Here is a 15,687-nt window from a genome sequence, read left to right on the forward strand (position 1 = left end):
GTGCAGCTATGAAAACAGCCAGTTGTCCCTGCCGTCTGTCTCTAACCGTTCAGTCTGTCACAGTCCAGTAGAAATGACTCCCCACACTGACAGTAAAGAGACACAGCTCTCCCATAATGTCTACATACGTAATACACACCTGCTTTACCTTTTTCTTTCTACTTACTATTTATTTTCCTTTTTCTTCTTATGTCTTATTTGATTTTTCATAAAGGGTGAAATGCAAAGCATTTGCATATCCATGGCATGAACTCTTATGGTGAGGCATTATTGGCAGCAATATTTTCGTTGCAATTCAATCTCTATAAATTCTCAGAGCAGAAAGCATCTTGGATCCCTGTGTGTTTCCCTGTGGTTTTGTGGTTAAAAATGTCTCATCCAGTATCTCGATTCACAATTTTCATACCTTGAATTTTTCCCTTGCTCAACACGTATCGTGCAAGCTATTTAGCTACTCTACGCTAAAAGACAATCCAAATATTCAACAACAAAAAAAGATTCCAAAAGCAGTCTAAAAGAATCCAAGCTAAGCGTTCTGTTGGCGTGTCATAGTATATCTGTCACTGAGCTGTCTGACCCAAGCCCTGTGAGTTGTTCCCTTCCTTCTGAGGCTTCCCCAATAGATTCATGACTCAGTAACTAGCCGGGGCAGGGGCTCTCCTAGGACCCCAGCCTCACAAAACACTGCATTCTAGCGGGTGGCAGATAGGATACATCTCTGAACCATCTTTAACAGAGCAGCTGTGTTTTCTTTAACCAGCGATGTTTACTCTTTCAGGGACCTCCAGTGACATTGAGAGGGGAGTAACAGGCCTGCCATTGGGGTGGAGGGGGGTAGGGGGGGGGGAACCGTGGAGCTTAATTGATATCCCAGGCGCTGGTAGCCAAAGACACCCACCCACATGCTAACAACATAAACACACAGGATTGCTATTGTATCAGCCCAAAGCTGAGACTCTTTCTCTCATGAAACGTACTGTGGCGGGACTGTTAGTGGGGGCTAACTGGCGGGGGCTAACCGAGGGCCTCATGCCTGTTGGAAAAGCAAGTCGTGTTTGTGCACCGTTACATTAGGTATCCTTTTTCAGAGGGAACGGGTCCCTGGGGTGGAATACAGGCCGGATATCCCTGTTCAGGTCACTGAATACTAGAGGGGGTTGGAAGGATAAACACGGCCCTTCCAGAACCCCATGCTGCTAGGCTGCTCTGCTGGCCCTGCTGGGTACAGGAAGCATGCCCCAGCTACACTGATGTTCTCTGGGAGAGAGAGTAGCCTGAGGAGGGTGAGGCCTGGGGCTGGAGGATGGGAGGACCAGGGACGGGGTACAGGGATCTTTGGAAGAGAAGGGTAGATTTGTGGTGGATGGGGGGGATGGGTGATGCTAAACGATACCTGATCATGTTGTCTTCACAATATCCTACTATTTGATGACACACTTTTAAGTGGCGCTCATTTTTATCATCCGTCAGTAAAAGCGCATTTCTTTCTGCAGGGAGCCAGAACGTCATCCGTCTTAGTGCATTAAAGTTTATTACAGTGCTCTTGTTGCTCTTTCAAATGTTCCATAGTCCAATTTTCTAAATCTCTCTCTCTATCTATCTCTCTTTCTCTCTCTATCTCTCCCTCCCTCTCTTTCCTGTCATTTCAGCGCTGGCCATCACAGCCTAGGTTATTTCGTCCAGAGGGCTCCATGTCCAACCTTCTGAGCTTATACACGTCTCCCTCCTTACCCAACATCACCCTGGGCCTCTCTGCCACCTCCTCCCAGATCAGCGTGAGTACCACCAGCCACCATGACCTGATCCTGGTTAGCAAGTACAACCAGCCACCATGCCCTGATCCTGGCTAGCCAGTACAACCAGCCACCCTTGACCTGATCCTGGCTAGCTAGTACAATCAGCAACCATGACCTGATCCTGGTCAGCTAGTACAACCAGCCACCATGACCTGATCCTGCTTAGCCAGTACAACCAGCTACCATAACCTGATCCTGGCTAGCTAGTACAATCAGCAACCATGACCTGATCCTGGTTAGCTAGTACAACCAGCCACCATGACCTGGTCCTGGTTAGCCAGTACAACCAGCCACCATGACCTGGTCCTGGTTAGCCAGTACAACCAGCCACCATGACCTGATCCTGGTTAGCTAGTACAACCAGCCACCATGCCCTGATCCTGGTTAGCCAGTACAACCAGCCACCCTTGACCTGATCCTGGCTAGCTAGTACAATCAGCAACCATGACCTGATCCTGGTCAGCTAGTACAACCAGCCACCATGACCTGATCCTGCTTAGCCAGTACAACCAGCCACCATGACCTGGTCCTGGTTAGCCAGTACAACCAGCCACCATGACCTGATCCTGGTTAGCTAGTACAACCAGCCACCATGACCTGGTCCTGGCTAGCTAGTACAACCAGCCACCATGACCTGATCCTGGTTAGCCAGTACAACCAGCCACCCTTGACCTGATCCTGGTTAGCTAGTACAACCAGCCACCATGACCTGATCCTGGTTAGCTAGTACAACCAGCCACCATGACCTGATCCTGCTTAGCTAGTACAACCAGCCACCATGACCTGTTCCTGGTTAGCTAGTACAACCAGCCACCATAACCTGATCCTGGTTAGCTAGTACAACCAGCCACCATGACCTGATCCTGGTTAGCTAGTACAACCAGCCACCATGACCTGATCCTGGTTAGCTAGTACAACCAGCCACCATGACCTGATCCTGGTTAGCTAGTACAACCAGCCACCATGACCTGATCCTGGTTAGCTAGTACAACCATTCACCATGACCTGATCCTGGTTAGCCAGTACAACCAGCCACCCTTGACCTGATCCTGGTTAGCCAGTACAACCAGCAACCATGACCTGATCCTGGTTAGCCAGTACAACCAGCCACCATGACCTGGTCCTGGCTAGCTAGTACAACCATTCACCATGACCTGATGCTGGCTAGCTAGTACAACCAGCCACCATGACCTGATCCTGGCTAGCTAGTACAACCATTCACCATGACCTGATCCTGGCTAGCTAGTACAACCATTCACCATGACCTGATCCTGGCTAGCTAGTACAACCAGCCACCCTTGACCTGATCCTGGTTAGCTAGCTGGCTAGCTTTTAAACCTTCTCACAAACACAGGCCATTAGAGAGAGGATTTCTCATTTGTTACGTAGATAGCTATCAACTAGTCTTTAATTTGTAGAACAACATTCTGTAACGCTTTCAATTGAACCACTTTTGTAATACATAGCCAGGTGGTTCAAAAAAGGTTTTTCCCAACAATAGACTCTTAGATAACAAAGTCAGGTTTTCACTGAAAAACAAAGGGAAGTGTAGTTTGAGAGATGTTCTCTGCCTTGTCTGGCTGTTGAAAGACTTTAGCATCAGTGGCTGTCAGGATTATACATATGGCGGCAGGGCAACGACCTTTAACCCCAGATTATTTTATTCCCCTTAGATAAATATTGTTGTTAAGAGTCTGTTGTCAGGTCTCCTCTTATCTCTCTCTATATGACCTCATTAATCACAGCTTTTTAAAACGTCCCAGCGGCCCCCTGCCCGGTCAAGTACAGCTAGCTCCAGTCCAGATAAGGGCCAAAGCAGTGCATGATACATCACTTTTAGCTCCCTGACACATTCCTTACATTGAGACCTGTCTGGTACATCAGCTGGATAGAAAGAGTGTAACCATTTGAAGAGGTGATTGTCGAAAACAACATTATACCAAGTGTTTCTGGCCAATAATGCAGAAAAAAAACTGAAGAAAAAAAAACTACACTAAATGACAACTCTTCTCAGTTTTTTTGGAATGGAAACTTAATAGAATGTAGAGAAGCACCATTATATTGTGAGAACTTTAGTCCTCAGTTGTATTTCTAAGCCCCTGCTCTGTGTGTCTCTGTGTTCTCTCAGGCTGCCATCGGGCTGAAGGAGAAGACTGGGGAGGTCAGACATGGTCTACCAGGGCAGCTCCTGGGGCCTGTGCCCATGCCCACGGTGACCTCCATGGAGACCAAGGTGTCCCCCAGCCATCAGGCCCTGCTCCAACACCTCCTTCAGAAGGAACAGATAAGACGGCAGAAGATCCTCTCCTCCTCTGGTGAGTTCTTATCCTTACACTGAGACAGACTTCAACCTAGATGTAGGGCCCGTTTCCCAGACATTGATTAAGCCTAGTCCTGGACTAAAAAGCATACTCAATGGAAAATCACAGTGGAACTTTTCAGTCCAAGACTACAATCTGACCAGGTTACTGGGCAATAGAATTACACCACTTTGAATGGGAGAGAATTTGAATTATTAAACATTGCTTATAATTAGTTGAAGAAGTGGTCATGAAGATCATGATTTAAATGAGTTGGAATTACTGTAGATTTAGAATGTATAATCTTAGAGCCGCCATCTTGCCCCTCCAGGTCAAGGCTCCATGCCCGCCCAACCCCACTCCCCTCTGGCCATGAAGGACAGGCCCTCCTCCAACAGCAGACCCAAGCTACCCAAGCACCGGCCCCTGAACCGGACCCAGTCAGCCCCTCTGCCCCAGAGCACCCTGGCTCAGCTGGTCATCCAGCAGCAACACCAGCACTTCCTGGAGAAGCAGAAACAGTACCAGCAGCAGATCCACATCAATAAGGTAACAAACAGTACCAGCAGCAGAGTAGGAGTGTGTATCTAGGATCAGGTCCCCCTGTCCATTCATTATGATGTAAAAAACTAAACTCATCCACATCAATCAGCTAACTGACCTTTACTGTACTTTTGCTGTACACTAAAATCCCCGGAGAGTAACTGGACCCCATATCGCCTGTAAATAATACATGCAACCTATACATTAAAATCACCAAGTGTGTGCCCAGTGGGGATTTTAATTTAAGCGGTTTATACACCCAAATTCTGAGGCTATATTTAGCCTTATCAAACTGTCTGTGGTAACTGCTTTGTGTTTACAGAGCCCTTCCACCCGGCTCAGCCTCCCTGTGCTATTTCTGCTAAGTAAACAAGTTGAGCCTGACTTCAAATAGGGGAAGAAATGCTTCCCATAGCACTAATTCTGTTATCATAGCTTAAGGCATCAGTGGCATTCGCATGCAAACCCTGTGAAATTCAATTCAGCCAAGTTCAAATGAAAAAAGCCCCCAGAATACACGCTTTTGTTCCTCTGTGGCAATATTTGTGTTTCTGTGAGCAGGCTGTGGTGACCTCGCCATTGGCAGAGTGCAATTATTCAGCCACGGGAAGTGAGTGGTTGAGGTGGCGGACATACAGAGAGACAGCCAGAGAGACACAGTGAAAGGCAGCATTGTGTTGCTTTCACACTGATCTGTCCCAATGCACAAGCCCTCAAACAGCCATGGGAATCTGAGAGCAACAAGATGTGCAACTCTCACTTAAAACTAACAAGGAAGGGCCTCAAAAGTCCCCTAACTACACAGTTTAAGTCTCCCCAGTCAAACTTCCCAATGATGCCATAAGCTGTTTAAAACACTTCCTTAGTTCTGATTCTAGTCCCTCTTAATCAATATACAACAAAAAGAATGCAGTGACTCAAAATAGGTTTTGCGTTATTTGTAGCTATGCACATGCATTCCTTGAGCTTGAAGGTGCATTTGATTGACTGGAGGAAGGGGTATTGGATGGTTATCTCAACAAATAACCCTAGCTACCGTATCACCCCTGATGTGAGCACTCAGGTCAATAACAGTAGATCCTTTAGACTAAAGCACCTCTCTCACTAAGAGGAGGTTATAAATGTCCACTAATCAGAGATGAGTTCTGCGTTTATTTAGAAAGATCTTAGCAATTGGCCCAATTAATTTACAGCAGTAGCAGTAACAGTAGTAGTAGTAGCAGTAGAGGTAGCAACAGCAGGGGTAGAAGTAGCAGTAGCAATAGTAGTTGTACTGTAGTAGCAGTAGCAAAGGGTAGCAGTAGCGGTAGTGGTAGTGGTAACAGTAGCTGTAGCAATAGTAGCGGTAGTGGTAGTGGTAACAGTAGCAGCAGCAATAGTAGCGGCAGTAGTGGTAGTGGTTGAATTAGCAGCAGTAGCGGTAGTGGTAGTGGTAACAGTAGATGTAGCAGTAGCAGCACCAGTTGTAGCGGTAGTGGTAGTGGTAACAGTAGCAGCAGCAATAGTAGCGGTAGTGGTAACAGTAGCAGTAGCAACAGTAGCGGTAGTGGTTTTGGTAACAGTAGCAGCAGCAAAAGTAGCGGTAGTGGTAGTGGTAACAGTAGCAGCAGCAATAGTATCGGTAGTGGTAACAGTAGCGGTAGTGGTAGTGGTAACAGTAGCAGTAGCAACAGTAGCGGTAGTGGTAACAGTAGAAGCAGCAACAGTAGCGGTAGTGGTTTTGGTAACAGTAGCAGCAGCAATAGTAGTGGTAGTGGTAACAGTAGCAGCAGCAATAGTAGTGGTAGTAGTGGTAGTGGTAGCAGTAGCAGTAGTAGTGGTAGTGGTAGCAGTAGCAGTAGTAGCGGTAGTGGTAACAGTAGCAGTAGCAGTAGTGGTAACAGTAGCAGCAGCGGTAGCGGAAGTGGTAACAGTAGCAGCAGCGGTAGCGGAAGTGGTAACAGTAGCAGCAGCAATAGTAGTGGTAGTAGTGGTAGTGGTAGCAGTAGCAGTAGAAGCGGTAGTGGTAGTGGTAACAGTAGCAGTAGCGGTAGTGGTAGTGGTAACAGTAGCAGCAGCAATAGTAGTGGTAGTGGTAGTGGTAGCAGCAGCAATAGTAGTAGTGGTAGCAGTAGCAGCAGCAGTTGTAGCGGTAGTGGTAGTGGTAACAGTAGCAGCAGCAATAGTAGTGGTAGTGGTAGTGGTAACAGTAGCAGCAACAATAGTAGCGGTAGTGGTAGTGGTAACTGTAGCAGCAGCAAAAGTAGCGGTAGTGGTAGTGGTAACAGTAGCAGCAGCAATAGTAGTGGTAGTGGTAGTGGTAGCAGCAGCAATAGTAGTAGTGGTAGCAGTAGCAGCAGCAGTTGTAGCGGTAGTGGTAGTGGTAACAGTAGCAGCAGCAATAGTAGTGGTAGTGGTAGTGGTAACAGTAGCAGCAACAATAGTAGCGGTAGTGGTAGTGGTAACTGTAGCAGCAGCAAAAGTAGCGGTAGTGGTAGTGGTAACAGTAGCAGCAGCAATAGTAGCGGTAGTGGTAGTGGTAACAGCAGCAATAGTAGTAGTGGTAGCAGTAGCAGCAGCAGTTGTAGCGGTAGTGGTAGTGGTAACAGTAGTAGTAGTAGCGGTAGTGGTAGCAGTAGCAGTAGTAGCGGTAATGGTAACAGTAGCAGTAGCGGTAGTGGTAACAGTAGCAGCAGCGGTAGCGGAAGTGGTAACAGTAGCAGCAGCGGTAGCGGAAGTGGTAACAGTAGAAGCAGCAACAGTAGCGGTAGTGGTTTTGGTAACAGTAGCAGCAGCAATAGTAGTGGTAGTGGTAACAGTAGCAGCAGCAATAGTAGTGGTAGTAGTGGTAGTGGTAGCAGTAGCAGTAGTAGCGGTAGTGGTAGCAGTAGCAGTAGTAGCGGTAGTGGTAACAGTAGCAGTAGCGGTAGTGGTAACAGTAGCAGCAGCGGTAGCGGAAGTGGTAACAGTAGCAGCAGCGGTAGTGGTAACAGTAGCAGCAGCAATAGTAGTGGAAGTAGTGGTAGCAGTAGCAGTAGTAGCGGTAGTGGTAGTGGTAGTGGTAACAGTAGCGGTAGTGGTAGTGGTAGCAGCAGCAATAGTAGTAGTGGTAGTGGTAGCAGTAGCAGTAGTAGTAGTGGTAGCAGTAGCAGCAGCAGTTGTAGCGGTAGTGGTAGTGGTAACAGTAGCAGTAGCGGTAGTGGTAGTGGTAACAGTAGCAGCAGCAATAGTAGCGGTAGTGGTAGTGGTAACAGCAGCAATAGTAGTAGTGGTAGCAGTAGCAGCAGCAGTTGTAGCGGTAGTGGTAGTGGTAACAGTAGCAGCAGCAATAGTAGTGGTAGTGGTAGTGGTAACAGTAGCAGCAGCAATAGTAGCGGTAGTGGTAGAGGTAACTGTAGCAGCAGCAAAAGTAGCGGTAGTGGTAGTGGTAACAGTAGCAGCAGCAATAGTAGTGGAAGTAGTGGTAGCAGTAGCAGTAGCAGCGGTAGTGGTAGTGGTAGTGGTAACAGTAGCGGTAGTGGTAGTGGTAGTGGTAACAGTAGCGGTAGTGGTAGTGGTAGTGGTAGAGGTAACAGTAGCGGTAGTGGTAGTGGTAGTGGTAACAGTAGTGGTAACAGTAGCTGTAGCAGTAGCAGCAGCAGTTGTAGCGGTAGTGGTAGTGGCAACAGTAGCAGCAGCAAAAGTAGCGGTAGTGGTAGTGGTAACAGTAGCAGCAGCAATAGTAGCGGTAGTAGTGGTGGTAGTGGTAGCAGTAGTAGCGGTAATGGTAGTGGTAGTTGTAACAGTAGCAGCAGCAATAGTAGTGGTAGTAGTGGTAGTAGTAGCAGTAGGAGTAGTAGCGGTAGTGGTAGTGGTAGTGGTAACAGTAGCGGTAGTGGTAGTGGTAACAGTAGCAGCAGCAATAGTAGCGGTAGTAGTGGTAGTGGTAGCAGTAGTAGCGGTAATGGTAGTGGTAGTTGTAACAGTAGCAGTAGTAGTGGTAGTGGTAACAGTAGTAGCGGTAGTGGTAGCAGCAGCAGTAGTAACAGTAGCGTAGTAGCAGTAGTAGCGGTAGTGGTAACAGTAGCAGTAGTAGCGGTAGCGGTAACAGTAACAGTAGCAATAGTAGCGGTAGTGGTAGTGGTAACTGTAGCAGCAGCAAAAGTAGCGGTAGTGGTAGTGGTAACAGTAGCAGCAGCAATAGTAGTGGAAGTAGTGGTAGCAGTAGCAGTAGTAGCGGTAGTGGTAGTGGTAGTGGTAACAGTAGCGGTAGTGGTAGTGGTAGTGGTAACAGTAGCGGTAGTGGTAGTGGTAGTGGTAGAGGTAACAGTAGCGGTAGTGGTAGTGGTAGTGGTAACAGTAGCGGTAGTGGTAACAGTAGCTGTAGCAGTAGCAGCAGCAGTTGTAGCGGTAGTGGTAGTGGCAACAGTAGCAGCAGCAAAAGTAGCGGTAGTGGTAGTGGTAACAGTAGCAGCAGCAATAGTAGCGGTAGTAGTGGTGGTAGTGGTAGCAGTAGTAGCGGTAATGGTAGTGGTAGTTGTAACAGTAGCAGCAGCAATAGTAGTGGTAGTAGTGGTAGTAGTAGCAGTAGGAGTAGTAGCGGTAGTGGTAGTGGTAGTGGTAACAGTAGCGGTAGTGGTAGTGGTAACAGTAGCAGCAGCAATAGTAGCGGTAGTAGTGGTAGTGGTAGCAGTAGTAGCGGTAATGGTAGTGGTAGTTGTAACAGTAGCAGTAGTAGTGGTAGTGGTAACAGTAGTAGCGGTAGTGGTAGCAGCAGCAGTAGTAACAGTAGCGTAGTAGCAGTAGTAGCGGTAGTGGTAACAGTAGCAGTAGTAGCGGTAGCGGTAACAGTAACAGTAGCAGCAGTAGCGGTAGTGGTAGTAGTAGCAGCAACAATAGTAGCAGTAGCGTTAGCGGTAGTGGTAACAGTAGCAGTACTAGTGGTAGTGGTAACAGTAGCAGTAGTAGCGGTAGTGGTAACAGTAGCAGTAGTAGCGGTAGTGGTAACAGTAGCAGTAGTAGCTGCAGTGGTAGTGGTAGTAGCGGTAGTGGTAACAGTAGCAGTAGTAGCGGTAGTGGTAACAGTAGCAGTAGTAGCAGTAGTGGTAGTGGTAGCAGTAGCAACAGCAGTAGTAACAGAAGCGTTAGTTGTAGTGGTAACAGTAACAGAAGCAGCAGTAGCAGTAGCGTTAACATTAGCGGTAGTGGTAACGGTAGCTGCAATAGCGTTAGCATTAGCGGTAGTGGTAACAGCAGCAGTAGCGTTAGCATTAGCGGTAGTGGTAACAGTAGCAGCAGCAGCAGTAGTAGTAGTATTGGTAGCAGTAGCAGCACCAGTAATGGTAGGAATAACAGTAGCACAATGGCGCAGGATTGTTTTGCAAGCTTGGTATTTTGTAAGGTTTTACCTGCAAGAATAGGGGCCACTAATCACTAATGGACATTTACAAGAGCTTAGAGAAGATTTTAGAGGGAGGTATAAAAAGCGTTGACTAATACCAAGATAAAGAGGCTAATTCTCTGCCGGAGAGATATTTATACCAGGCCTACGTTCTTAAGCCAAAGTGTTTGTGCTATCTTACCAGCTGTCAAGGGTTAAGGTGTTTAAGTGATTGCTCCACTTTCTGTTGTCTAACAAATAAAGCTTGACTAGATGTTGAGACATGAAACCCGTAGCAGCACCTCATAGTACTGTCTGAGACATGCTCTTAAGGAGCCAGCACCAGTGACTGCATTCTCGGTGTAGCCTTATTTATGCGGAAATGTAGTGTTATGTTGGATGAATTTGACTTGTGCTGCTTTGCACAGAACACCCTCCTCTCTACTGGCTAGGTCAAACTCATAATACAACGTAAAGATGAATTGTGAAATAATAATGAATCTCATATTAATGAGATTATAATAAATAATAATCTCATAATAATGAGTCTGTTGAGCATTATAACTAAATTACGTCTGATGCTGTACCTCTCTGCAGCTGCTGTCCAAGTCCATTGAGCAACTCCGTCAGCCCAGCTCCCTGGTCAACCCACACCTGCAGGAGTCAGAGGAAGAGGAGGACAACACCCGGAGGATGGAGGATGAGAGGATGGACATGCAGGAGGACAGGATGCCCCCTGGTGGCGTGATCCAGAAACACACCCTTCGTTCCAGCAGCAGCAGTGGCAGCAACAGCTCTCTCGGGGAGCTGTCCTCCATCGTAGAGGCCCACCACCGCCTGGGGGTCATAAAGGTCAAAGAGGAGCCAATCGACAGCGAGGACGAGTCCCTGTCCAATCAGAACCTAGCGGCGGAGCAGAGTGCCTCACTCCACCAGGTTAAAGGTCAGCTGGTGATAAGAGCTATGATCTGAGAGGGGTGCAGAAGATGAAGGAGATCACACACTGCGACATTCAGAGACGCATACGTACACACACACACACACACACACACACACACACACACACACACACACACACACACACACACACACACACACACACACTGCAGCCAACACACACACAGAGCCAACTAGGACTCCCCAGGCAATCCTCTCCCTGCCCTGAGATGTGACGCTGTCTCAGTGAAGTGCAGCCGCACCCCAAACCCCCACCAGACTGACTCTCTGTTTGTGAACTTTGTGAAGTGATCTGTAATGTAAAGTATGTTTCACCGTGCTGTATATAACATGAAGAGAAGATTTACTAGAAGAATGCTCCTTCTTTTTTTACTTCTAAGGAACTGCTTTGATTGTTTTCAGGTTCTGCTCAATTGACATAATGTAATATGTATGTATACAGTAGATTTAGCGTAAGAGAATATTCTAGAAGGGAGGGAAAGTTTTACCGTTGTACAGTTTATGAATGCCATTTTATGTTCCCATAGTGTAACATTTATGTCATCAATTCACTTCAACTTTGACTTGCTGACTGTTGTTGTTTTATTCAAAAAGAAAAAGTAAAACGTCATATTCTCCGTCATTCTCCAAAAAGCTGTGATGTTCTGTGTTCAGTGGTCTCTGAAAATGACATGAAAATAAGGAAGCATGCTCATGTCTGTATGAGAGAGAATGTATTGTTCAACCTTAACACAACACAACCCACCCTTAGCACTGACTACAGCCAGCTTACACTGGGAATGAGACTGTTTATTGATGTACAGTACTGCAGAGTGGAGGAGCAAATGCTAAATCAGTGGATGAATGGATGGATGGATGGATGGATGGATGGATGGATGGATAAATGGATGGATAAATGGATGGATAAATGGATGGATAAATGGATGGATGGATGGATGGATGGTGCAGGCAGTCTGCTCCATCAGACCATAGGACCAGGTCTGCTTCTCAAATGGGCATCCCATAGGCCTCAGGTTAAAAGTTCTGTGCTATATAGGGAATATAGCAAGAACAAAACAACAAAATCATCCTGGTTTGCCACGGTCCTGTGTTGAGATGCCATATCATCCTAATCCTCATCATCCTCCTCTTCCTCCTCCTCCTCCTCCCTTCAGGGTCCAAATCAAGCTCAGCCAGGTTCCTGCACAACTTTCAGCAGAGGAATCACTAACAGAGAGAAGGAGAGAGAAAGAGAGGGAGAGAAAGAGGGAGCGAGAGAGAGAGAGATTGAGAGAGAGAGAAGGAGAGGGAGAAAGTGAGAGAGCGAGAAATAGAAGAAGAGAAATAACGAGAGAGGGAGAGAGAGAGAGAGAGAGAGAGAAGGAGAGAAAGAGAGAGAGAGAGAAAGAGGGAGAAGGAGAGAAAGAGAGACAGAGAGAGAGAAAAGTAGAGGGAGAGAGAGAGAGAGAGAGAGAGAGAGAGAGAGAGAGAGAGAGAGAAAGAGGGAGAAGGAGAAGGAGAGGAGAGAGTAGAGGGCGGGCAGGAAATGCCTTCTAGAAGCCAGGAGTCGGAATGATTCATGTGTGCAGGAATGTTAGGGGAGAGGAGGACCCAGGGTTGTAGGAGTCCAAGGGGCCAGGCTTGAGAATTGATTTACTGTCAAGGCGAATTACAAAGCGACTGGGGATATGGTTAAGGGAGACCCTTTTTTAAAGGGAATCGCTTCCTTCATACTCCCCAGTGACATGCTTACCTCCACACGCAGGTTTGATGTTACTTCAATAAAATAAAAAACAAGATGGGACCTCTCTCCTTCTCCTCAACCCCCAACCCTGACTTCCTCTTGAAATTGCCCCATGCAACATGTCGACTTAAAGTGGTCAATCAATGTATTGCAAAGCTGTAACTTTTTTTTCCTGTTTCGTTTGTCTTGTCAATGTATAAAATGTTAGTATGGGGTTCTGTGTTTGGGTTCCTGTGAAAGACATAAACTATGTCTGTCAGTCTGTCTGTCTGCCTGTCTGACTCATACTGTACATTTAGCTCAACCCATTCTAATGTTTCTAGTGTAAAAATCACTTTCAATCGGAACAATGTCAGTCTTGTTCCCTTGCTTCTTTGATTGGGCTGTAACGGGGCCCCTTCTCTACCCGTGGGGGGTCCCTGGATTCTGTTCATAGCTGTTTGCGTTTGTTCTCTTTTTTTTCTGCCTTGTGCTACAAACCTTTCTTTTATAAAATAAAGTTCATTCCCCTACTGTGCAACTTTCTGGTCTTTGTAGATGATGTTTCTAACATGTCATACAGCTTAAGTCTATACTTCCAACTTCCCATAGCCTTATTTTGGGACATAGATTTTCATTTTTCACATTCAAGACCCAACACAAGACTGTGTTCATGTTATTGTACATCTCAGATGTCTCCCCCTAAACTAAACCATTAGCCCACTTTCCCACACTCAGTCACATAACCCACTAAACACAGGCCAGCTCCTCATTTCTCTGGGATCTGTGTAACCCTTTAAAGGAGAGCTTAAGGGGCTTTCTAAGCAGCTCTTTAATGTGAGCGGAGAGGCTCCTAGCGGCAGCATTACAGCAGTCAAGACAAGGTGAGGCTAGGCTAGGAGAGCGTGATATGTATGACTTGCACTGAGACTTAAACTGAGCTTAAGCAATTTCACACCCAGGCTTAGTTCTTTCTTGGACTGGTAAGACTTGATATATTTCACACTACACGCAATGATGACAATAGGAAAGATCACGGCTCAGACCCTTGAACCAGACACTTGAGCAGCTTTCTGCAATTTAAGGTAGCCTGTTTGGGATGGTTGTTATTTGTCTCCAGTGACATTTTTGTAGCCCAAGTAACTGCTGCAAATGTAGCAAATATTGAGCAACCATTTCTTCTTCTTTCAGTTTCAGCCTTCTTCCCTCAAAGCTTCCAGATACCTGTTCCGGAATATTCACGAAGGTGTAATGTTACCTTATATTGGGAAGTATTCAGAGTCAAATTAAACCTTGATTATTTTTTAAGTTGATGCCATCTGTCTTGGGGCCTCTTGCCCTTGTTGTTTTAAATGAGCTGTTACAAAGGCAGAACAAATAATGGAGTCCCCATCTATCTACACCAGCCCTCCCCAAGGTGCCCACAGACCCAGTTGTAAAAGCAAACAAGCGTTTTTAAAGGGTGGCCAAGCAGGGGAGGAAGCAAGAAAACATACCTATTTCCTCTCTGCACCGAGCTATAGTGTGCAGGGTGGGTCTTCATAAGGAGAGCATAGTGTGCTCTAAAGTTTGGGATGTTGTGTGTGGGTGCGTGTGCGTGTGTGATAGATGATGATACACTTCCTGTCAATTAATCTCTCCCAAAGCACCTCAAATTCCCTGAATTTGGTCCCTAGTGCGTCCCAAATGGCATTCCTATCCCTATATAGTGTACTACTTACTATAAGGCGTTTTACTTTGACTTCGGCAGTGCATGACCGGTCGAACCAAATCTTGGGCCCTGGGAAGGAACATTTTAAAGTCCTGCCTTTTGGCATCAGAGAGAAAATATTGTCGTTTTCAAGCAGATTTTCTGTAATTCTACACATTTTGTCATGGGTAAAGATTTTTTGTTGTTGCAGCTTTAACAATAATATCCTGCAATTCTACTTTTTTTTCATGAGGCAGTGATAAAATGTTGCAGTTTTAAAGCTTCAATTACATTGCATTTATGTATATAAAAAAAAGACATAGTGAGTGGAAAAATGTATAATTACTGTAGATACTAATATCCCTGTGAGCCTCACAAGCCCATGCTGCCCAGGGTTAAAAACATACATTTTAGGTGAATAATGTTACATTGTAATTATATTGTTACATTGTAATACACACCATAAACTTATTCCACGGATCCTTTGGCCAAAATTGGGTACATTTTTTGTTCTTTCTACTATTCATATAAAAATGTATACTGTATGTAAATCAAAATCTATTTATTTGTAATATATTTTGAGATCTAGCTGCAGTACCCCACTTGGAGAAGCCCTGATATAGGGAACAGGGTCCATTTGGGACAGAACCCCTGTCTGTGCTGAGGCCTAAATAATGAGCTGGAGGGTTCCCATGAGGAGTCCTGCCTCCTGGGGCTCTGTCAGCAGGATATGGGACGTCGCCTGGCTGGGAGCAGAGAAAACCAAGATAGCCTGAGGTCCAGTTGTCAGTAGGAAGGCAGAGTAGTGGACTACAACACTATTGTCAGTCTCTCTGTCTCTCTAGCCCTGTTCATACCTTGTTCTAACATAAGGCCTTTGTCGAGATATTACCAACATTTTTAGACAGGTGTAGATGATTAAAAGACGAATTGGGATCTGATTGTGATCAGATCTTGTAAGTGTAAACGGATGAGATCAGGACAAGATCAGGGTGAAGGACGCATGTTAAAAGGGCTTCTGTCATTCTCTCTCTGTCTCTGTCCATCTGTCCGTCCGTCCGTCTTTCTTCTCATTATCAATCAGTTTTAATATTACCTTACTCTAATTTCCTTTCATATACTCATAGCAAAAGTTTATTTTCTTGCTTATTTTTGGCAAAGTACTAAGGACTGTTTTAGCTAACTGTGTGAAAACATATGGTATAACATTGGCCCCTGTATTAAAAGTTTTTGGAACCAAGTTCCTTGGGTCAGTTTGTTAGAAAAGATGATAGAACTGAGGCTGAGACTTCAGGTAATTTGGTTAGCTTTGGTTTCATTAAAAGCGGCGTCACTAGAGAAGTCATTACAGACCTGGGTTC

The 15,687-nt window shown here is 45.9% G+C and overlaps 1 protein-coding gene across 6 annotated transcripts in view; it reads left to right on the forward strand.

Annotated features, from left to right (window-relative positions):
• The window catches only part of LOC106595161 (histone deacetylase 9-B), a 99,059-nt gene extending 85,882 nt beyond the window's left edge, over positions 1–13,177 (forward strand). For all 6 annotated transcript variants that reach the window (XM_082959661.1, XM_045697257.2, XM_045697258.2 and 3 more), the window contains 4 exons: positions 1,650–1,775; positions 3,925–4,111; positions 4,428–4,645; positions 10,575–13,177. In XM_082959661.1, the coding sequence (XP_082815787.1) occupies positions 1,650–1,775; positions 3,925–4,111; positions 4,428–4,645; positions 10,575–10,949 (906 nt within the window). In that variant the 3' untranslated portion in view covers positions 10,950–13,177. The remainder of the gene's footprint in view (positions 1–1,649; positions 1,776–3,924; positions 4,112–4,427; positions 4,646–10,574) is intronic.
• The last annotated feature ends 2,510 nt before the right edge of the window (positions 13,178–15,687 follow it).

Source organism: Salmo salar, chromosome 02 (genome assembly GCF_965601325.2).
Source record: "Salmo salar chromosome 02, fSalSal1, whole genome shotgun sequence".
Lineage (NCBI taxonomy): Eukaryota > Metazoa > Chordata > Actinopteri > Salmoniformes > Salmonidae > Salmo > Salmo salar.